The sequence below is a fragment of the Megalobrama amblycephala genome, linkage group LG24 (genome assembly GCF_018812025.1).
Source record: "Megalobrama amblycephala isolate DHTTF-2021 linkage group LG24, ASM1881202v1, whole genome shotgun sequence".
Classification (NCBI taxonomy): domain Eukaryota; kingdom Metazoa; phylum Chordata; class Actinopteri; order Cypriniformes; family Xenocyprididae; genus Megalobrama; species Megalobrama amblycephala.
In genome coordinates this window covers 27,380,812-27,405,267 of record NC_063067.1, presented here as the reverse complement: position 1 = coordinate 27,405,267, position 24,456 = coordinate 27,380,812, and the positions used below count along the sequence as shown (strand labels likewise).

The window sequence follows — 24,456 nt, the reverse complement described above, 5'->3', positions numbered from 1 at the left end:
ACATGACTGTGGGGACGAGCACTTCTGTGCTGTTTGGAATTTTTATAATTAAAAAACAAATACTGCCACATTGATGCGCAAGAAGGTTTAATTGTTCAAATATTGTTTCATATTAAAATATATAAAAAAAATTGTTTTCAAGTGTAATATTTCTGTAAAGGGACAGAAAAGTTGACTTTTCTGTAGAATGACCCATTCATTGTAAAATGAAGTAAATATTAAAAATGAACAACTTCATGTTAGCCTATGGGAAAAATAATGGAGTAACTTCAACCTACTAACTAATTAAAGATGTCATCAGATCATGTGTGCTTTCAGCAGTTATCATTTTAAACATCAAAATCATGATGCCCCCCAATAGTAGGCTACTGAATATAAGATGTGGGATAATATAAGAATGGGACATTTTATCCAAGTCATCTCAATGGTAAAAAGTGTCCCAATCACCCTGAACTGGAGCTCTAAAATAATGTTATTGACTTCAACTGATGAATGCAGCCAAAGAAAAGATGAAGAATGGAAAAGCACTTTGCTGGCAAAGAAATTGGAAAATAACACAGGTAAGACAATTCCTATACCCATAAATACCTGTCAAACATGGTTTTATTAAAGAAAAGTTATTTAAAAAAAAAATACTTTAATTTTTACACATAAGAAAGGTATAGCATGTGGCAAAAAGTGTAATATAGCCACACTGTGAGATACAAGCAAGTGACGATCGAGTGACGTCATTCTTTAGGTTACGCGCATGTAGCCATGGCAACGCTCGGCTGCGTCGACAGTTAACGGTCCTGCCGGTGATTTTCTCAGATGAGGCCTTGAGTTTTCTCTTTCGTCGGTCGAAAAGGTATTTTAAATTTTAGTTTAGCAGACATTGGCTACCATAACCACTGTTTATCTTGTAAAGTTTAAATTATATGACAAGATTACATTTACAAACGTTTGCTGAAGTTGTTGTCCGTCGCGGCTGACCGTTACGGCCTATCTTCAAATGTACGCTAATCTTGGTCTCACGAATCCAAATTGTCAGTAACAAATGTTTCTTAATAGACAAACGATACCTGAAACATTATTGAATGTGTTCATTTTGTCGTTTTAGGTTAGAAGCCATCGAAAAAAACTGCCATCGGACTACCACAGCTGACAACGAGAGACGCGCGTGCACAACTGCATAACACACACACACACACACACACACACACACACACACACACACACACACACACGGAAAGAGCACAACAATTATGAAACTGCTCATTTACTATAAATAAATAAATGTATTTTTCTCCTTACAACGTATTTGTGTTCTTTTGTTAACCTAGAAGTAAAATAAAAAAACAATAAGAGGACTTAATCGAAAGTCCCCTAAACGTCCCGAATGGCCGCTGAACGTCCTGTGAACGTCCCCGTGAACGTCCGGAGGACGTCTTTGCGGATGTCCCCGGGACAGCCAGAGGACCCTACACATGGACGTTCGGGGGACGTTCGCAGAGGCCATTCAGGGGACGTTCTGGGGACCTTTTTTTGCTAGCTGGGACAGTTCTCTGTTCTCGTAGTGGATCAGAACCTACGAGATCAAAGGCGGATATCGCGGGATTCACACTCGTGCGCTGTGTTGCTGATAAACTGGATGTAATTTAAGTTCTGTTGCTTTTATATGAAAATAAACATAATGAACAATACACCCAAAGTACTTGTTATTTATTTCCATTCGAAAGATGTGTGTATCAATCATTTTTACTTTAATTATAGACATGTTTTTATATTTTTTTTAAATAAATGACAACGTTCGCATAACCCATAGAGAGATCACTGTGTCAGAGAGTTTGGGAATATTCACACATTATTTTTACACATAAAAACATGATATTACAGTTTTAAAATCAAACATTTTAAATCAGATCAATACATCACGGTTGTTTAAACCAATACGCTTTAAGCTGTGTCGTCAGCAAGTCGTTTCCCATCGTGCTTTTGGTCAGCGCAGTCGGTGGAGAGCAACTGCGCTCGACTGCAGAATCCGACACGTCCGCCTCGCACTCGCGAGAGGTTTTTGACACACGTCGGCATGACATCAGAGCAAGGCGGCCCACCCTCGGACACATTTCTAACCGGCATGCATCTCGCGGTGATCACCGGTGATCGGTTCTGCGCAGAATTTGCTCATCTCAAACAAGCCTTTTGAGACCGAGTGAAGTTAGCGAGGGAAGGGCATTTAAAAACCGAACTGGAACGCAGCCTCGGCGTTGGAGCCGTTGGAGCTCGTCGGGCCATCTGATCATTCTGATTGGTTGTTTAGCTACTGCCGCCTGCTGGTTCGGAAAGGCATTTCATCTCACGCAGGCGCAGAACGGACGTGCTACTTGGCCGTCGGCTGTTTAGTGTCGGTTTGGAGTGTCAGGGCAACTTTGGACACAGACACTGCCGACGTGAGCCAGCCCCGCAGTCTGCTTTCTATGGAACGCCAAATGGGTCAAAATACGCCAGTAACCAAACGCCTGGTGCCCAGAAAACGCCGTTATTTGCGGCGTTTTAGACGAAAAGACGGCGCAAAATACGGCGTTATGTAGTACAAGCGCCGTAAATGGCGGCGTTTTCACCGCAGAAACGCCATTAATATCGGCGGTTTTGATCCGACCCAAAACGCCGTTCATTTCGCCGTTTGGCGTTCCATATTACGCCGTCAGTTACGGCGCTTCAGTCTGTCAAAGACGGCGTAAAAAGCGGCGTTTTCTATAATATTCAAACCAGCCCCTCCTTTTACTACACAGCCCAGCCCCATTAAAAGACGGTAAGACCTGTGTAGTAGAATGTCGATTTGGACTTTCATCGTGTGATATTTGTATTTTTTCATTGGGCATGTGTGTATGTGCCTTTTGCTTAATCATATATGCCTAAGTAAAACTATTTTATAATCTTTTGTGTACGTTATTGTTTGTGAAAACCACAGAGCTAATCGTTTGTTCACTAGTCAGTAGTCTACTCTTTATTTCGTGACAGGAGTTCGAGGTCTCTCTCTCTCTCTCTCTCTCTCTCTCTCCTTTTCGGTTTTTGTATTATTCTGTTTGGTCTTTTAAATATCTACAACTGTATGTTGCTGACAACTTAACCAACAGGAAATGCTTTATTCATAATGCTTTTTAACAGGCGACCTGGCACATGCTTTAATAGCCTACACGCAACAGCTAAATATAGGCTTCTTATTGCTGTGTGCAATGGCTTTGTCGGGTTTATTGTTGATTAAAAAATATTTCCTACACAAGCGAGTTTATTTTCGCCCACTTGATGCAAACCTTGAGCATAATACCTATAGGTTTCTGACGAACAAAACGGTAATGTAGGCTATACATTTCCTTGCTTTGTTCTTAACCTGATGAATTAATTTATCTCTTACATCGAGCAATGCTGCTGAATAAATAAATATAAACACATTATTGCGGTTACAGCAAATACACAAGGATTGTCTCCGTCCTGTTGCATATTTCCCGACATTATAGCTGTTCTTTGTGTGCTCGTAATTACAATTTCTAGCAGCGAGGTGAGCATTTTTCAGTTCAATCATAGAATAATCAATTCTGTCAAACTTCCAATAGACAATTCCTAGACCTACAGACAGTTCTGTAATAACTACTGGCACTAGGCCTATATTTTTTTTTTACCAGTAGCATATATATTCTTCTTTTTTTATTGGCCTACGCACTTTAATAGATTCAATTAAAAAAATAAAGCCTTTCTTTCGGTTTGGAAAAATTATATCTTAATATTGATCAATGTTTCAACAACACACACACACACACACACACACACACACACACACACACACACACACACACACACACACACACACACACATATATATATATATATATATATATATATATATATATATATATATATATATATATATATATATCAGAGGTTGCGTTAGACTGTAACTTTGACGGACAAGGTCGTAAAAATCCGTCATAATCTATTATTACCCGTCATTTTAATTTTCATCTTTTAATTACAATAATTGCTTTTATTTTTGTTCACATTTGAATTGGTAATTCGCACGTGAAATTTATCTGTACTGTACTATAGGCTACGTGTTGGTAGCCATTAAAGAAAACGTGGTTTCATATTTATGTTTAAATAGTATATGTATATAGTATATATAATAAAATATGTTATGTTTTAAATTCATCTATTTGATTATGAAAAGTGAAGAGCATGAGTAAGATGCATTATAGGATGCACAGTATGTCGGGAGACATGAGTGTGTCAGACATGATTTTGATCACTTCATGAAGTTTTATTTTGTAGAAAGCCTTTCTTTAAAGTGAATTTCGTTTTGTAAAAATTGTATCTTAATTTTAATCAATGTTTCATCAACCAATTGCCTGGGTGTAATAAATAAGAAGCAAATATAGTAGAAAATATAATCATGACATGGAAGCGCGGGCGCGATCACTGGCGCGCGAACTGGAGCGCATCTTACATGAATGAACCAAAACTCAGCGTATAGGCTGCCTCAGAGACATGAGAAATATCTCTATAGAAAGCATGAAATATCTACTTTAACGAAAACGAAATCATTCAAAATAAAATGAAATAGGCTACTCGGTTTATATAGAATAAACCGAATAAAATGTGCATTCTCTCTCTAAGCGCATCCATGAGGAGATGAGGAGAGTCAATGTCAACTTCATCTTTGCCGCCGACACTGATTCAGAAAACATTACTTTATTAATAAACAATTAAAATGTCTCCTTGCTGTTTTGGTCACAGTCATAAGACCGATATCGATTCGTAAATCCCAGTCGATCTTTTGGCTATGTTGTTTTCAGTTGACGAATAAACATAGCTGCGCCTCCCACCCAATAAATCGTAATAGGCTTAATGCTTTGTGTTGCTTTTGATATGGAACAAAGTCTCAGATTTCAGATTTTTATTCTGTCCATTTCATTAAGAAATTCAAGCAATAAATACCGTTTTGGCGCTCTTTAATGTGGCGTCATATATCGTTGTAGCTTCTGGGTACCAAACGCATAGCAAAAGATTCTACACCTACCAATAAACCTGATCGATAAACACGTGTTTATCGATCAGGTTTATTGGTAGGTGTAGGGAAAGCTTTATTGTCCCATAAGGTGGCAATTATTATTTAATAAATATAATCATTTACACTCAATATGTTATTATTGCATAGCCTACTGTTTTATAATGTACAAAATACTGAGGTGCAAATAGTATCCAGCTAAAATTAAAATAAATTACTTAATGAATAATATAGGCCTATTACAGTCTTAGTAGCTAGCCGATGATGTTCCAGTGCAGAGCATGTGAGCGGAGCGGTAATATTTCCTCCATAGTGAGAGCGCCTCTCTGAAGATTCTCGCTCAGTCCGCTCGTTTAACTCAGAATAGCCCTTTGTGATGTGCTGGATCGAGAGAAAAAAAAAATAATAATAATTATATAGGCTATATATATATATATGTGTGTGTGTGTGTGTGTGTGTGTGTGTGTGTGTGTGTGTGTGTGTGTGTGTGTTGTTGAAACATTGATCAATATTAAGATATAATTTTTTCCAAACCGAAAGAAAGGCTTTATTTTTTTAATTGAATCTATTAAAGTGCATTGGCCAATAAAAAAAGAAGAATATGCTACTGGTAAAAAAAAAATATAGGCCTAGTGCCAGTAGTTATTACAGAACTGTCTGTAGGTCTAGGAATTGTCTATTGGAAGTTTGACAGAATTGATTATTCTATGATTGAACTGAAAAATGCTCACCGCGCTGCTAGAAATTGTAATTACGAGCACACAAAGAACAGCTATAATGTCGGGAAATATGCAACAGGATCGAGACAATCCTTGTGTATTTGCTGTAACCTCAATAATTTGTTTATATTTATTTATTCAGCAGCATTGCTCGATGTAAGAGATAAATTAATTAATCAGGTTAAGAACAAAGCAAGGAAATGTATATGTAGCCTACATTACCGTTTTGTTCGTCAGAAACCTATAGGTATTATGCTCAAGGTTTGCATCAAGTGGGCGAAAATAAACTCGCTTGTGTAGGAAATATTTTTAATCAACAATAAACCTGACCCAAAGCCATTGCACACAACAATAAGAAACCTATATTTAGCTGTTGCGTGTAGGCTATTAAAGCATGTGCCAGGTCGCCTGTTAAAAAGCATTATGAATAAAGCATTTCCTGTTGGTTAAGTTGTCAGCAACATACAGTTGTAGATATTTAAAAGACCAAACAGAATAATACAAAAACCGAAAAGGAGAGAGAGAGAGAGAGAGAGAGAGAGAGACCTCGAACTCCTGTCACGAAATAAAGAGTAGACTACTGACTAGTGAACAAACGATAGCTCTGTGGTTTTCACAAACAATAACGTACACAAAAGATTATAAAATAGTTTTACTTAGGCATATATGATTAAGGAAAAGGCACATACACACATGCCCAATGAAAAAATACAAATATCACAAGATGAAAGTCCAAATATCAGTTGCAATAGCGTTAAAAGACAGGACTCTTGAGGTGGATCGACATTCTACTACACAGGTCTTACCGTCTTTTAATGGGGCTGGGCTGTGTAGTAAAAGGAGGGGCTGGTTTGAATATTATAGAAAACGCCGCTTTTTACGCCGTCTTTGACAGACTGAAGCGCCGTAACTGACGGCGTAATATGGAACGCCAAACGGCGAAATGAACGGCGTTTTTGCGGTGAAAACGCCGTCATTTACGGCGCTTGTACTACATAACGCCGTATTTTGCGCCGTCTTTTCGTCTAAAACGCCGCAAATAACGGCGTTTTCTGGGCACCAGGCGTTTGGTTACTGGCGTATTTTGACCCATTTGGCGTTCCATAGCTTTCGTCTCCGCTAGTTCGTCGGCGTCGGCTTTGTGTGTTCTGACCTTGAGAAAACTTAGTCGGCCGACTGTAGGCTTGGTGTGTTCCTGCCTTTATGCTGCCTCAGAAGTCTGTCCGAAATCCGTTTCCTGGGGTGCCTTCACACACAAACGCTGCCTTACAAGTCATTGCTTGATAAGGCAGCAAGTCAGCTACCTAGGTTTTCGGACGCAGCCACTGTCAGATCAACACGCTGCCACAATCGGCGTCACTAGCACACGTACATCTCGGAGACGTCTATTTGATGTGCGTGTTTACATCTGGAAGACGTATTTGGGTTCTCATCTGGAACGTCTATAGGACGTATCCTGTCAGATGTCAAATAGACGTTTAGAAGACGTCTTTAAGATTTTATGATTTAGAATGTATGTAAAACTGACATCTTAAAGACGTCTATTAGATGTTTGTAAACAGCAGATGCTTTCCAGATGAAGTGATCTTTAACAGACGTCTTGCAGACGTACGTGTGCTATCTGGGATATATTATATTCCAAAAATCATCTCCTCGAGGACGATATTTCACACACACACGACGGTCTGGTGACATCTGCTGTCCTGCCTGACACGCAACCGCTAGCATCATTTGTTGTTTCTGGCTCTTTTAATCCTGTGGTGATTTACCCGGTGTAATAATGAATAATTTCTTTGTAGCTTTTGTTCAAACTGTAACAGTTTTTATTAAGAAATAGAAAATAACTATCAGTACCACAGAATTATGACAAACATCAAGGCGTGAGATAGCTAGCACACAGAGGAAATAATTTAAAATTTCGTATTTGTTTTATTTCGAGTTTTATTTCATTGTTTGTTATTTCAATATTTTTAAATTCATTTTGTTAAAACTGTAGTTTTAAAATAGTTATGTTCAAAGCATTGTTTCCTGCGATGTTGTAAATGTGTAAATGCATTTATGCTGCTTCAGAGAAGCATTAAACAGTCTGTGTAAATGCACATGTTTGTGATTTTATGCCGCTTCAGAGACTTCGGTAAAGTTGGTTTTATATTCGCACATTCGGACTTCTGATAAATTCAGACTTTCCAATAAATGTGCAATAAATGAATGTTTGCGAATTTTAAGCAGTGACATGATATTGACAACCAACGATTGTCAACTTACAACATTTTTCACAGTCGATCAAAATAGGCAAGTATTGTTTTAATGGCATATTTCCTTGTGAATGTCCACTGAATGTCCAATGTAGTGTGATTAACAAGGCTATTGAATACGGATGTCCGAATGTGCGAATATAAAACCAACTTTACCGAAGTGCTTCAGAGTTGGTTTCAATGCCACTTTTTCTGTAAAGATGCCATACTGCTAAGTCAGACTTCAAAAGCAATAAGCATGAGTAAAAAAAAAAGTGGCTTCTAGGTCTTTATAATATTTAAGTACTTTGGGAAACCAATGCCATAAGTGTTATTTAAAATCTTAATCCTTTTGTTACTTAACAAAGCAGTATGAGAAAACCGTATTTCCGGGCGTGGCTGTAAAAGAAGGGCTATAGAGTTACAACACTTTTAAAGCTTACTGTGTGTGATCACAACAGTGTGAGTCATGGAGGGTGATGCACTGAAGCATGTACAGTTGTAATGCTCTGCTGAGTGAATGGTTGGGCTCCTGCGAGATCTGTCACTGAGGTGTGATGGTAGACTGAGCACTCAGTCACAAAAGATCTGGAGCTTGTGAATATGGAGTCAAATTAATGCCTTAAAGTTTTGCACAAAAATAAAGTTTTGCAAAAAAAAAAAAAAAAAAAAAGAATTGAGCAATAAAAAAATGTTTTGCAAAGAAAAATAAAGAATTGCAAAGGAAAAATAAAGTATTGAGCAGAAAAAAATAAGTTTTGCAAACAAAAATAATAAATTGCAAAATAAAATAACGTAGTGCAAAAATAAAAATATAGTCAATTACAAAAATCAATGACAGCTGTAATCCTATTTTATCTTTGCCACATTTTTTTTCATGCTCAAACCTACTAAATCATTTGCAACGCTCATTTTATTCTGCGTTTCAGTCAAGCGTGCGCTCACGATACCGGTTTTCCTTTGCGCTGCACTTTTCTGTGCGGTTCTCTTTATGGCACTGGTTTGACGTGGGGGTGGAGTCAAGAAACGGGGGCACGCCCCCGCGAAAACACGTCATCGGCAGGAGACGCAGATCGGAACAGAACCATAGACAGTAAAAGAAATGGACACAGCGACCCCATTGGAACTCAATTGAGACAAGTGAAGCCCATTTTAGCGATTTTTAGCACTTCCGTTTCTGACGCGCAGACTCAAACTAAGCTTGATGACGTCAGCAACCTGTCTGACAGATGTAAATCTTCTAGTAGCTGTGCCATCGTTAATCTTGCAGAGACGGCGAGCTTGAGCGGGGAGTTCTTTGGCGTGAGTGAGCAGGAGTAAGTATTCTGATTAATTATTTTGTATAGTATTTTAAAATGTAACGCCAGAACGCCATATTAAGTTAATGCATACTATTGCCTGCGAGCTTCTCCTCCTGTCTGTACGGTAATTTCTCTACTGTGCGACAGAGAGTCGAGTGGTTATGACGCAATCGTTAGCCTATTTTTACAAAAACTGTTTCTACGGGGCCATAATGTAACATAGAAGGTAATGGAGCCCTTTATACATTGTCGTGTATCTTTAGAAATAAATAATGGACAAATGGAGTCTTTAAACGCCTCAGATGTAAAGTTATTCGCTGTCAAAGTGACGCCAAAATGAATGGGAGTCAATGGGATGCTAACGCAAGTGAAGTTCTGCTACAAGATGGCGGCACGCGGCCGACTTCAACTTCCGGTCGACTTCCTTGGGCACTGAACAGAACAGATCAAGCATAAAGACAGAGCGCATTTATTATAATATGTCCAACCGTCTCCAGGCTGCCTTCTTGTCTTTTCTGACTCATTACAAAAAACAGAACAATGCCTAAAAGCTGCTGTGTGACAAGGTGTACAGCTAACAAGCTAAAAAACCCAGAAATAAGTTTTTATAAGCTGTTGACCCCAAAAAACGAATGTTTTAAGGACACAAAAGTGGATACAGGCAGTGAGACAGAGCGCAACGGGTCATATTACTATAAGAAATGCATTGGAGGGGGTCGTAATCGGCGACAACATATGCTTAAACAAACCAACAAAAACAAACCATTCATTATTTTTAACCATGTCAAAGAATTATTTCACCTGTCGCCGATTACGTTCCCCTCCAATGCATTTCGCGGGGGCGTGACCCCCGTTTCTTGACTCCACCCCCACGTCAAACCAGTGCCATAAAGAGATCCGCACAGAAAAGTGCAGCACAAAGGAAAACCAGTATCGTGAGCGCACACTTGACTGAAACACAGAATAAAATGAGCGTTGCAAATGATTTAGTAGGTTTGAGCATGAAAAATATGTGGCAAAGATAAAATAGGATTACAGCTGTCATTTGATTTTTGTAATTGATTATATTTTTATTTTTGCACTACTTTATTTTATTTTGCAATTTATTATTTTTATTTGCAAAACTTATTTTTTTCCGCTCAATACTTTATTTTTCCTTTGCAAATTCTTTATTTTTGTTTGCAAAACATTTTTTTATTGCTCAATTCTTTTTTGTGTTTTGCAAAACTTTATTTTTGTGCAAAACTTTAAGGCATTAATTTGACTCCATATGTGAACATTAACCGCATGTCACATTCTACAGAATATGACACAAGTCTTTCTATAGTTTCCTCCCATCTCATTTAGTTTTTCAATCCACCTTTTATGAACCTAGACAAATGTGTGATGCGTGTGTGTGAACTACAATTGTACTGTTAACAGGGTTACTAGGAAACGCCAGGTAATTGACAGGTTTATAAAGTGAATGCGGACCTGTGATTGGCCCGCGGCGCGACACATCTAGTGGGCGTGACTTAGGTGTGGTTGTTCCACACTTCACTACACAAACTGTCAGTCAGTCTACGCAGGCCATACAGGTCTGTTGTCGAAAGGGTTTGGCCGAAGGTGCGAGCAGAACCAACTGAGAGCAGCGATGACTGCCGAACCGATTCGCTCGGCTCTGGGCACCGTCTCGAAGGAGGACACCTCGCTGGTCCTGCCGTCTGACGGAAAACAGCGGACGGACAGCAGCGCGTGCTGGAGCAGGTGAAAAGCATTAAGAGAGGCAAGTCGAAGATGGTCAAGAGTGACTCCATTCCGTCGCCAACAAGTAAGTGTGCGCTTATTTACACACGTATCGTATTATATAGAATGCCAATAAGACAGCGTCTTTATATATATATATATATATATATATATATATATATATATATATATATATATATATATATATTATTATTATTATTATTATTATTATTATTATTATTATTATTATCTTAATGGTAACCTAACCTTAAACTAACATTAATTAGTAAGATAATCTCATCTTTTGGAAAAAGTAAAAAAAAAAAAAAAAAAAAAAAAAAAATGCACATACAAAAAAAAAATAAAAATAAAAATATGAGTTGAGATTTTTTTTTTTTTTTTTCATAAGCAAGTTGAAGCAGGTCTTTGAGGCAAAGCTGCATTCATTTGTAATTAATATCAAAAACACAAGAGTCTCTGACAGGGGTGTGTCTCTCAACCTTGAGATGGAAACCTAGAACCTAGACCACATTTTTGGGCCTAATGCCCATAGGCACATTTTGCCCAAAATACTGCATGCCTCCTAAATACAATATTTCGCACTGTAACATTAAATATTAAGTTCTAACAATTAGGAAAATTAAGTGTGAAATCACGTCCAGGTCATTGTGTCATAACAAATTACTGTAAAAATATCACCATATTATGTATTGTGGGATAGTAGTGATTATTTGTTTTAAAATCATGATTAATTAATGTACTATTTGACTGGAAGCAAGTATAAGCATAACATTCAGTCTACTGTATATGTGGCAATATTGTACATCATAGAGTAGAAAATATATATATTTTTTTCAATAAACAATTAGGACTCGTCTCACAATAATTTATTAAACATGTTTAATTGTGTATATTACCTTTGGGCATGCAACACTATAGTTAGAACCTTTAGTAGCCTATAAATTGTAAACCGGGTATCGGCACGCAACAACAAATATATAAAATTCAGCGATAGCGACATGCAACAAACATAATTATTAATAGAAATAAAATCAATAATAGTGATATAAAACAAAATAATAGTAATGTAAGTACACGTCACAGCAAAAACTAACAGAACAGACACTCCCTTGAGAAAAACTAGTACACTTTAGCATACTTAAAGAGTGCTTATTACATAAAAGATGTCTGTTAAAAGAATATACTTAAGAAGGAATATGATGTAATGTTTTTGGACACTTAATTGCATGTCATTTACAATTACATGAAAATGTATTATAGTTCAGATTTATATTAAATGCACTTAGTTGAACTTAAGAGTGCTTTTTTGACCACTTAAGGACTTAAGTTCACCTTTAAATGTAATTTTATAATTACTTCTATTGAAATATGGTTAAAGTATAGGCAACACTTTATTTTACAGTGTCATTGTTATATATGTTACGTGCATTTAATAATTTAGAATACCCTAAACCTATAATAAGTACGTACAGTTAATAATTTTTATTCGTACATTTAATTAATAATATGACACCTTAAAAATAAAGTGTAACCGTTGCATGTTACGTATTTAAATATAATTGTAAACACACACTTGTAATGATAAAGCTGCCGTTTAGTACATTTAAAATAATATCAAATAGACACTAGACTTAAAATTATAATCAGGTTCTTGTGCTAAAATATGCTTTAAAGTAAAACTTTTTATTTACAATTAAACACTTTTTAACAAGGGTTCACATATTAAAACTGCAACCACATAATTTATTCATGCCACAGTGCATGCTGGGAACCTAAGCACCAGTATACTATACTCTGTGGACATTGTACTGTTACAGTTAATATGTAAATATACAAGAGAGGACTGTAACTCAGACAGCTATAGTTATTCTGTGAGGTCACAGTATACAGACACCAGTTAATTGTAGAAAAGACTGAAAGCAACCATTAACCAGACATATACTGTAGCTTCACATAATTTTCTGGCCGTATAATGAATGCTGTCTAAATAAATAGTCTGCTCACTATAGGCATTGAGGCACAGACATAATATTGGGATCCAGCCAGCGTTTAGAAGTGACGCACAGTCTAGCTCAGAAATTTGCTGATTTGCATTCAATTGCTTTTAATATCTCAAATATTTTTTGCTATTTTAATAAGAGAGTAATGTGTTTTGTTCAACACTGTTACAGACTATGTTTTTGTATTTTTGATAACATTGTATTATCTTTCACCAACAAGTCATTTCTCGTGCACTCAAACATTATATTTGACATTTCAACCTATGTGAATGCGGATTGCTGACGGATACCATAAAATTAACCTTAAGATTTTTGGATAAAATGGTATTAATATGGTAACACTTCACAATAACGTTTCATTAGTTAACTACATTAATGAACTAACAATGAAATATACTTCTAAAGCATTTATTAATCTTAGTCTGTTAATTTCAACATTTACTAATGCATCATTAAAATTTAAAGTTGTATCTGTTAATATTATTTACTTAATGGACCTGTTGTATTTTTAAAAACTAATGTTAACTAACGCAACCTTATTGTAAAGTGCTACCAATAATATTTAAGAGAAAGTGTGCATTTTAAGTGCTGTATGTGTTCACCGCTTCTTTTTATGTTTACACATATATTTAATAGTCCTTTGCTGTTACTAAATAATTTTTCAAATTTACATATACTACTCAATTAATATGTAGTCATAAAACTGCATGTATGTTTATAAAAGAATTAGAAAGTTAGTTTTAAAATGGTTTGAAAAAGTAGTTTTTGCTAATGCTATTAATGAAAGTTATAATAAAGGGTTATGTATATATTTAGAGAAATTTTGAAAATGAAACTCTCAAATTATAGTATGTGACGCATACATTTTTTGTTCAAATAAATGTTTTTGTTCATGTTTAAATGTGTACATTCACTAAAGTTTCTGTGTTATAATTTGTTCTGTAGCTCCGGCGTCAGCGACAGAGTTCAGCGAGCCGAAATTCCAGTTCTCACCTGTAAAGCTGAACGACACGCTCTTTAAATTCAGCGGCTCCAGCATGATGGCAACCCAGAGCAGAGCGGTAAAGACTTAACACTGTGTGCTCAGCAGCATGATTTACTGTAGATACTGTACTGTTAGATGGAAATGTGATTTATGATGGTCTATTTAGAGTTTCATTGACAGGTCAGATACGTTAGAGAGGTTGTGCATATTTTCACACGTGATAACTGACAACTCTGCTCCTCCATGTAGCTTTAGATTTATTCAGCAAAGAAATGCACTTATTATCAAACTGACCTACTGGTATATTATTACTAAATAAAATCCTTTTGTCAGATGGACTTTTTCATATTTGATAAAGCAGTGGTGTTGACAGTTTTTGATGCATACAGTGTGAATTAATTAAACAATGTTGTAGATTATTAGCTTTAAATTTATTTAAATTAATAAAAATAAACAATTTATCAGAGCTTTGTTTGCATTACACTTTCAAGCTTTTTGTAGTCGTTGTTGTCACTAAATCAAGTACTGTATACATGTCCAGGTTGCATTTACACTATAGGCCAAAGTGTACTTTGGACATTTTTACGTGTACGCAAGGGTCAGCATACAGTGACGTAGATTTCCTCACCAGAATAATATGCGCATACTGTACATGGACTGTCTGATTTTTTTGTAACCTTTTGTACTTTGTACATGCAAGTCGCATGTGCATTGAATTTGTTTTGCACTAATCAGTTGTTCCACAAGGTGAAATGGCCCGGGCCGTTGATATACAGCAGAAAATGAAATGAAAGAGATGGAACAACAATAAAAATACCAGAGACTGTAACAACAACTGACGTCCGCGTTGACAAGCACTTCTGTGACAGGGTTAAGAGAGCCGCATTTTCAGTTTGAAGAATACAGAGACATTTTTATCAGTCATAAAATGAAACCACAAGACCAAACATTATTGCTATTCGGACTACTTTCTGTTTGGAGACATCACCACTACATAGAGTTTACCAGGACCACACACACACACACACACACACACACATGCGCCATTGTAATCATTCTGTTGTGGAAAAAGATTGAAAAATTATATATTATTTAAAATGTAAAACTTTATTAACTAAATTAATTGTGTTTGGACCAATATATTACAGTAATGACAATGAAAAAAATATTCATGATGAAGAATTACAAACTCAAAAGTGAAACATCCAGATACTTTACAGTAATGAGAATGAGATTTTTTTGCATTATAGTATAGACATTTTGTTTCATTGATTGCCCAACGTGAAAAAAAAAAAAAAAAAACTTTACTAATAAAATAGACTTTTTCATATTTTATTCATGCAAATATAATTTTGTATATGTTTTCTTTTAATTTGAGGCTATAATAAGGCACAAGCATAATTAAATAATATTTGTGATATTCACACTTTTAGCACCTTCATTTCCAGTATTTTGTTTATGTTGAAACATTACGGTGTAATGATGTGCTCTGTCGCTTTGTGCTCGGCATTTGTTCTGTAGACATTGCCCTTGGACAGGAAGGTGGTTACTGTGTTTTATTACACTCCATTGCTCTGCACTGAACGGCAACTTCTAATAAGAAATGATAGTGTATGTTCATTATTGCAAGATATAAGATAAAATCTGCAGCAGGGCTATTTATGACTTACATAGTATTTTATAGTTTAACTTTGATCACACCCGCTTTTGTTTCTTCCCAGATAAGAGCAGTAGGAATGGTGTCATATTTTCCAAATTAAGGGGCCATTTTTTATGCAGCTTTTAATTTGTTTTGGCCCTTAAAGGTGGGGTATTCCATTTTACTACGCTGTTGGACATTGTTGATATTTGAAATCAACCCAAACAAACCCTCTCTCTTCACTGCTCTGCCTCCAAAACTCACACTCCAATCCTAACCACCCTGCTCCGAGTCTGTCTCGAACCCCGGCACGATCGCTGCTGACATGCGAGGCAAATGCACTACCAATGACGCTAAACACTACATTCTCTAACTGTCGTCAATGCACAGTTCTTCACCTGCACAACTGTCACTAGCTTACACACGCAATGCGAGAGTGGGTGTCTGTTTATCACAGCTGACACGCAACAAAATGCTTCACGAAAAATAAAGCGCAGTTGTTGAACGAATGACAAGGAAGCACAAAAAATGAATGTACAGTACACAAGAGTAAATGCAAACAAGAGTTTGTCGTTAATCGCCAACAGCACAGCAGTTCCAGACAATCATGACACTCAAACCCAGTTTTACTCACATGAAAAGCGGGTTCAATGCAGCCTCCGCATCTCTTTTCAGGCCTTCCCACTTAGTTCTCTCCAGCGCTTGAAAGCTTTTCTAAAATTAACATAGGTCCTAAAGCATTTGCCCAGTCATAAACCTTCATTCCAGTGATATTCTTTTGAGCTCTTTTGTCTCATCATTTCTCTTTCTGCATTTTTTTTTCTTTCAAATCTCCTTCTTGCTCGTTCTGTCTCCACGACCGTCATACGCCCCCTAATGCTGATTTGTTAGACGTTTGTTGTTGGTATCTGCCCAATTAACTTCCAAACAGTGTAGTTAAAAAAACAAATACCCCACCTTTAATTTTCGCTGTTCATTTAACAGCGTTTTGGCAGCCTGAAAATACAAACTTTTGAAAACATGTTTCAAAGTGCAAGTTTTTGAAAACATTATCTTTATCGTCTCTGTGTAAAGTACAAAAATGCAAATTTGTGAAATATGCATGCATATTATGTGTTCAGGCTATAAGAGCATAGTGTTTCTTTGACAATGTGACATCGCCATCTACTGGCCTGGCAGCAGGAATACAGCATTTTTAGTTAAAAATGCAAAGTTTTTATTATTTGTTGTTGTGTAAACGTACCCTAAGATTCACCACATATTGAAATACATTTGTATTTAAACATGAAAGCATAAAGAGGTTTTGTCTTTGAAAGCCATCACAGACGCAAAAGTTTGTTGTGAAATGGATTTGTGCATTCATGATAAATGTTTCATTACCCTTTATAAACTTTCATTCATATTCAGAATGTGTACGTTACATGTACAAGAATATTCTTATATTAGAGTTTTTTTTACAATAGCTAGGACACATTTCTTGATACTTAGGCCACTTTTTTGAAACTCTTCAAACAGCGAACTCAACATCAGTCTATGTGAGCTGAACTGTGAATCATTTATCATTGCTTTGGCATTGCTTTAATGACTACATCTTTCAATTTACAATTTACATCAATTTATTTCTCTATTAGACACAAACACCGGCAAAACTCTATGTACCTACAGGCCAAATTGCACTTGTTTACGTACTCTTTTTCAAAACTGTTAAACTTAAGTTCAAAACGTAACATAATATAAAACTGAATATAGTTGGCTCCAATAGCCTTGTTTGCAGTGCATCATCATATAGCGAGATTGGGGACCTTTCCTAATCTCGCCCCCCTCTCTCTCCCACCTCGCTTCCTCTCCACTCTATAATGAAGGCAAAAATCAGCAAAAAAAAAAAAAAAAACCTCAATATGACAGCTACATTTGCTACATTTCTACATAATACCATACTGAAATATATTATAGTGGTCAACTGATATATCAGCAAGGCCGAAATATTGGCCGATACTTGGCTTTTACTTGGCCAGTGTGTTGGAAGCGGGACTTTTATTTTGACAGTGCTGAGAACGTTGGCTCTGAGAACGGCAGTGCCTGAGCACACAGAGCTCTGGCTTCATTAGTTATGGTTTCTTTTTAACAGTTTTGTCTAATACATTACTAGATGGAATTGTTAAACAGAGAAAGTAAACTGTATACAAAAATGTATTATAGTATTTTCTTTTATATTATTAGTAACAGAAAGGCAAAAACTATAACACTTTATCATTTTCCATCAGCATTCAGCAAATATGCATTTATATCATTTAAACAAATCTTGAACATTTAATTTCACAAACCTTGCAGAATTAGTTGAATCCAGCTGTCAGATATTCTGAAGTGCACATCTGTAGCCTGCATGGATGCGTTACTCTGTGCGTGACAGTCAGTATGTGTGAATTGAATGCTGAGAGTTCAGCTTCACTGGAGATGCATGATCGACAAACTTTAAACCATTGATTTCAAACTATGCTGCGCTATATTCAGTTGCCCACTATGCCATGTTCAACTACACTGTGGTTGGGAGAAAAAAAAACAACAACAAAAAAATATATAATATGATACCCAGTGTTGTTAGCTGTTAGTGTTTTTAGGTCATTGTTTTATGATAACATTGAGTGACAAAGTGTGTTTGTTGGTTGACTAACTTTGCTAGTGTTCTGGAAGAATGACTTGATTTGAGACGTTACGAGGTGTTTTGGTAGTTTTAGTGCATTTAAAATGTGAAATGAACTGCTGTGCCAAGATGAACATGGGTTAGGAAGAACTGTGTGAAGAGGTTTGAAAAAGTGACCAAAGTATTGAAAAATGTGTCCTAGCAGTTGTAAAAAAAAAATCTGTATTTGTTCATGTTCCAGTTATATATGCATCATGTAAACATTTTATTGTGATTGCTCTAAACCAGTTAAGCTAATATTCAGATTTCTAGATATATTCAAATAAGATAACTGTCATAAACCTACAGTATATTAACCTGAATTCTTTGTCATGCGAACTCTACATTAAGCTAAATTGCACTTTTTTTGTGCTTGTGTCAGTGACATGAAGACAAATTATTCAGTTAAATTGCTTTGCAGAATAACCAGAATAATGTAATTAATTGTTTAGATCTTTAACAGTATAAATCTATATGGAACAATAATGTTCATGCAAACAAGGTAACTGAAGAGCAATTAATGTGCCCTTTATGTTTCATCTAGATCTTAGAGTATATTAGATGATTTGATTTGTTATGTGCTGCTGTTTAATTTTTGAAAAAAAAAAAAAAAAAACTGTTTCCAGAATGTTGATACTACAAATCAACAGATCATAAATTTTAGGGTTAAAGTTAATGATTTACAACAAAGTTTCTCTGTAGCTGAGGGATGTTAATTGCCAGTTTCCAAAGAAACACAATATGCCAGGGATATGATGCAGTACATTGTGTGTATGGTTATATTATGACCAGTAAATTATTGATTTTATATTACCTAAATCAAACCGAGCCAGTTGTGTGACTCCAGGGAAGAGTTCGGGCACAGTAATAACTTGTCAATGTCACATAAATTGGAGTAATTTCATTCAAATTTGGTACACAAAAGTAAAGGGTACACATTCACATTTGGATAGACACTGAAACATAAAATATAACTTACTTGATGGCATGTGAAACATAAGCCCTTTTAATGCATGTAGAACTTAGGACATACTGTATACTCAACCCTAACCATAACTTCAGCTGGTTAAAGACCACTCTTGCTGCCGCATTCTGGATCAGTTGCAGAGGTTTGACAGTAGGCTACATGCTGGAAGGCCTGCCAAGAGGGCTTTACAATAGTCCAGTCTGGATAGGACAAGAGATTGAACAAGGAGTTGGGTAGCCTGCTCTGATAAAAAGAGCCTTCTTCCTAATGTTGTGTAAGGCAAATCTGTAGGACCGGACAGTTCTTTCAGTGTGGTCTGTGAAGTTTAACTGATCATCATTCACAACTCTAAGGTTCCTGGCTGTCGTGGAAGGAGTTATGGTTGACGAACCTAGCTGAATGGAGAAGTTGTGATGAAGTGTTGGGTTGGCTGAGACTACAAGCAGTTTTGTCTTTGCAAGGTTGAGTTGAAGGTGGTGGTCCTTCATCCAGTCAGAAATGTCTGTCAGGCAGGCCAAAATGCAAGCAGCTACCGTTGGATCATCTGGTTGGAATGAGAGGTAGATATTTGTGTCATCAGCATAGCAGTGATAGGAAAAGCCATGTTTCTGAATGACAGATCCTAGTGGTGACTTGTAGATGGAGAACAAAAGTGGTCCAAGCACTGAGCCCTGAGGCACTCCAGTAGCTAGATATTGCGATTTAGATGCCTCACCCCTCCAAGACACCCTAAAGGACCTACCTGAGAGGTAAGACTTGAACCACTGGAGTGTGATTCATGAGATGCCCTTCATCATGGGGGCTGACAGGAGGATCTGGTGGTTAACTGTGTCAAAGGCAGCAGACAGCAAGATAATAACAGATAATTTGGCAGATGCTCTTGCCAGTCTCAGGGCTTCATAACTGAGAGCAAGGTAGTCTCAGTTGAGTGGCCGCTTTTGATGCAGATTGGTTGTTGTCCTGGAGGTTGCTCTGTGTGGGAAAGGTAGAGACTTAGTTGAACACAACTCGCTCAAGTTTCTTAGCAATGAATGGAAGAAGGGATAAGCCGTGGGGTTAGGGCTGGGCGATATATCGCATGCGATTCTCACGCGCATTTCGTCAGTAAAGCCGGTTCCCTGATTACCGCTAAATCGCCATCACCTGCTTTCAAATGGAGCGCCATTTAACAGACAGAGCCGTAGTTCACTGATAAGCCACGCAATATCACGTTCATATCGCAGATGAATCGCCTTCGATAATGAACGCGATATTTGCGTGGCTTATCAGTGAACTACGGCTCTGTCTGTTAAATGGCGCTCCATTTGAAAGCAGGTGTTGGCGATTTAGCGGTAATCAGGGAACCGGCTTTACTGACGAAATGCGCGTGAGAATCGCATGCGATATATCGCCCAGTCCTACGTGGGGTTATCCGAGCCTGCTTGAATGCTGTGGGAAAGGTACCGTTGCAGTGTAAATATCCGTATAAATTTTGGATGCTCAAAGTCTAGTGTGACCGCGGCTTAACGCAACTGTCACACTGTTTTGAAAGTACAGCATAATACGGAGTTGTACTTAAGACCAGGAAGCCCTGTGTACGAATCCTGTGCAAGGCGAGTCACAGTAAAAGAGCTCAAAGAGAGATCTAAACAAGCTAAAACTGTATGATTATGGTCGCTTTTTATGTCACATTTGCTTTTGTTAACACTATCGGGTAGGTTTAGGTGTAGTGTTGGTGGTAAGTTATTTTAAAACGCAGTGGAGAAATCAGAACTGCGGTGATTCGTATAAAAACCAACGTCATAAAAACATACCATATTCATGTTTATCTGTTCCGGCAAAAAAAAAAAAACACGCTTCTAGCGCCACTCAGTGGACATTTCACATCGAAACTGCAGTGATATGTACATATTGGTACGTATTTTGCGACTCACGAAAACATTCCCACAGGTACATTTTTCTAATAAGACTGGGTTGACCATAACACTTTACAGTACATACATGTTATCAGGAGACTCGTGAAAAAAATTGCCTAGCAATGCACATTTTACATGGAGCATTACCCCCCCCCCCCCAATTCAAATTTTGAATTTGTATTTTTGTACTGAATAATTAATCTGATTGCTTAAAATGACCCACTTTATATTAAGTGTCTTTAATAGTGTACATACATGCCATTACATTGTACTTGTATTTAAAAATTACCAGCATGTAATTACAGCTGTAATTCATTTTAGTAATTACATCTATAATTACACTGTTATCCCTCCCCTTACACCTTAACCCACTCATAAACCTACCCATACCACCAAACCTGTCCCTAACCATATTTGTATCCACCTCAATAGCAGCACAACTGCTTTGCAATACATCAATACAATAAAAACATTGTACATATTTTTTTCTAATGTAAGTACATAGTAGTTAAAGAGACCTAATATAAAGTTTGACCAAAAAACAAACAAACAAACAAAAAAACAAGCTTAACAATTTAAAATATTTGGTTGTAGAAACTAAGTGACAGGTCATAATATTTTTTTTATGATTAAGCTGAAGTAAAGTTAATATAAATATTGATAATGAATATTACTTTGTGTCTTATTCTTTCTATATTTTTCTTAATTCCTTAGCACTTTATTCATTTTTTTTTTTTATTTGCCCAGACTGGTCGCAGCTTGTCTGTGCGCAACACGGTGAGAAGACAGACCCAGAACAGCCAGTCGGACTCTCAGATGAACTGGAATTTGCAGTCTCAATCCAATGGGATGAAGTCCAGTGCCAGCAAGCTGGAGAATAGCACGCTGATCAGTGCCAGCCAATCACAGTTCAAGACTTTGTCTAGCCAATCACAGACAATGAAGAAAGTCACCAGGAGCAAATCAGAAACTTCAGGGTGAGTGTGCAGGAAATGTCTTTCGGCAAAAAACATTTGCGTCCCAATTGAGTTTATTTGTGCTATGTTCTAAAAGTACTATGAAAATCACATTAGATGCTTGATAGAAACATTTGGTAAAAGATGATTTAGTAACACTTTACTTAAAGCCTTTATGTATAATGCATTATAAACATATCCATAATGGACGTTATAATTCATTATATCTTATAATAAATCATTGTAACAAAAGTTAAAAATGCATTATAACATTTACAGATTCTTTGTTATATCTTAAAATTGGTTATTTGTTGTGTTTTAATACATTATACACTACCAGTTTGGAAACATTACTATTTTTAATGTTTTTGAACAAAGTCTCTTATGCTCATTAAGGCTGCATTTATTTCATAATAAATAAAGAAAAAAACAATAATATTGTAAAATATTACTACAATTTAAAATGATGGTATTCTATTTTAATATACTTAGAAATATAATTTATTTCTGTGATGCAAAGCTGAATTGTCAGCATCATTACTCCAGTCTTCAGTGTCACATGATCCTTCAGAAATCATTGTAACATGCTGATTTATTATCAATGTTGGAAACAGTTGTGCTGCTTAATATTATTTTATAATCTGTGATACTTTTTCAGGATTCTTTGATGAATAAAAAGTTTTAAAATATCAGCATTTATTTAAATACAAATATTTTGTTACAATATACACTACCGTTCAAAAGTTTAGGGTCAGTAATTTTTTTTTTTTTTTCTTTCTTTCTTTTTTTGAAAGAAACTAATACTTTTTTTTGGCACAGATGTGTGAAATTGATAAAAAGTGATAGTAAAGATTTATATTGTTAGAAAAGATTTATATTTTAAATATATGCTGTTCTTTTTAACCTTTTATTCATCAATGAATCCTGGAAAAAGTATCACAGGTTACCAAAAAATATTAATCAAATCAAATCAGCATATTAGAATGATTGCTGAAGGATCATGTGACACTGACGACTGCAGTAATGATGCTGAAAATTCAGCTTTGATCACAAAAATAAATTATATTTTAAAGTATATTAAAATAGAAAACCATCATTTTAAATTGTAATAATATTTCACAATATTATTGTTTTTTTCTGTATTTATTATGAAATAAATGCAGCCTTAATGAGCATAAGAGACTTCATTCTTCATTCACTTTTGACTGGTAGGGTATTTTCTAAAGGTGTATTATAATAGAGAGAGACCATACAATCCATTGTAAGGTGCATTACAAGGCACAATTTATGCATTAAAATTTACTTTATAATGCATTATACATAAAAGCTTTAAGAAAAATGTTACCAATGTTTTTTTTTTGTGTTTTGTTTAATGTGCCAATATGAAATGTCAGTTTTAAATTCTAAACATTCATTTTGGAGATATTGTAATAATCCTGTGAGATATTTGTATGATCAAGGTGTCAACAACCTACCTGCAAACTGCAGGCTCTGTAAAGTGAGGATCTTATCCTCTGTATGCAAGTGTGCACCTAAAAATAACTTTTAGCAAATGTACATATTTAAATTTTACAGTTTTTTTACAGTCTCTTTTTTCTTCTAGAGAAAGAGAGAAAAAATGAATTTGTCAAAAAGAAAAAAAGTGTCATAATTTTGTCAAAACATTTTAACTTCAATTGTGTCTCTTACATATTTCAAAAACATGGTACAGTGCAAATGGTGCCATGGGAGCAATGCCTGACATCACTCTGAAGGAAGCAGTGGAGTTTCTGACTCACTCGGATGTGAGCTATCAGCTGTGTGGAGCTTCATTCATACAGCATCAAACCTTCACAGAAGACACAGCCAAACAAGAGGTCTCATGTCTCATTTTAGTCAGAATTAAATTATTGGTTTATCTATCTGTTGATCTATCTATATGTCTGTCTGTTTGTCTGTCTGTCTGTCTGTCTATCTATACATCTATCGAGTGAGGAGTGAGTGAGCAAGCGAGCGAGCCATCCACAACAACATTGTAGGCAGCAAGTGAACAGTCAGTTTTTGAAATTCATGTGTTGGAAGCAGGAAATTTGTGTAAGCAAAAACTTTGAGAAGGGCCAAATAATGATGGCTAGATGACTCGGTCAGAGCATCTCCAAAATGGCAAGTCTTGTGGGGAGAAACCACTCTCTGCTCTTGACTGAATCACTTGTAAACCGTAAAGCACACTTGCACTATGCTAAGTTTTCCGAGCAGACCTGTGACAGGCCAGTACTCAAACCCCCACCAAATAGCTCTTCAAAATACACCAAAT

The 24,456-nt window shown here is 36.2% G+C and overlaps 1 protein-coding gene and 1 long non-coding RNA gene across 2 annotated transcripts in view; both read left to right on the top strand.

Moving 5' to 3' along the window:
• Positions 1-647: 647 nt before the first annotated feature.
• On the top strand, positions 648-1,292 carry LOC125260131. The gene is made up of 2 exons (XR_007182976.1): positions 648-847; positions 952-1,292. It is a non-coding gene; the product is annotated as an uncharacterized LOC125260131 (long non-coding RNA).
• Positions 1,293-10,948: 9,656 nt separating this feature from the next.
• Positions 10,949-24,456, top strand: part of LOC125260257 (plakophilin-1) — a 41,580-nt gene continuing 28,072 nt past the window's right edge. The window contains 4 exon segments of the mRNA XM_048178532.1: positions 10,949-11,105; positions 13,987-14,102; positions 21,955-22,184; positions 23,875-24,019. Of these exon segments, the coding sequence (XP_048034489.1) occupies positions 11,072-11,105; positions 13,987-14,102; positions 21,955-22,184; positions 23,875-24,019 (525 nt within the window). The 5' untranslated portion in view covers positions 10,949-11,071.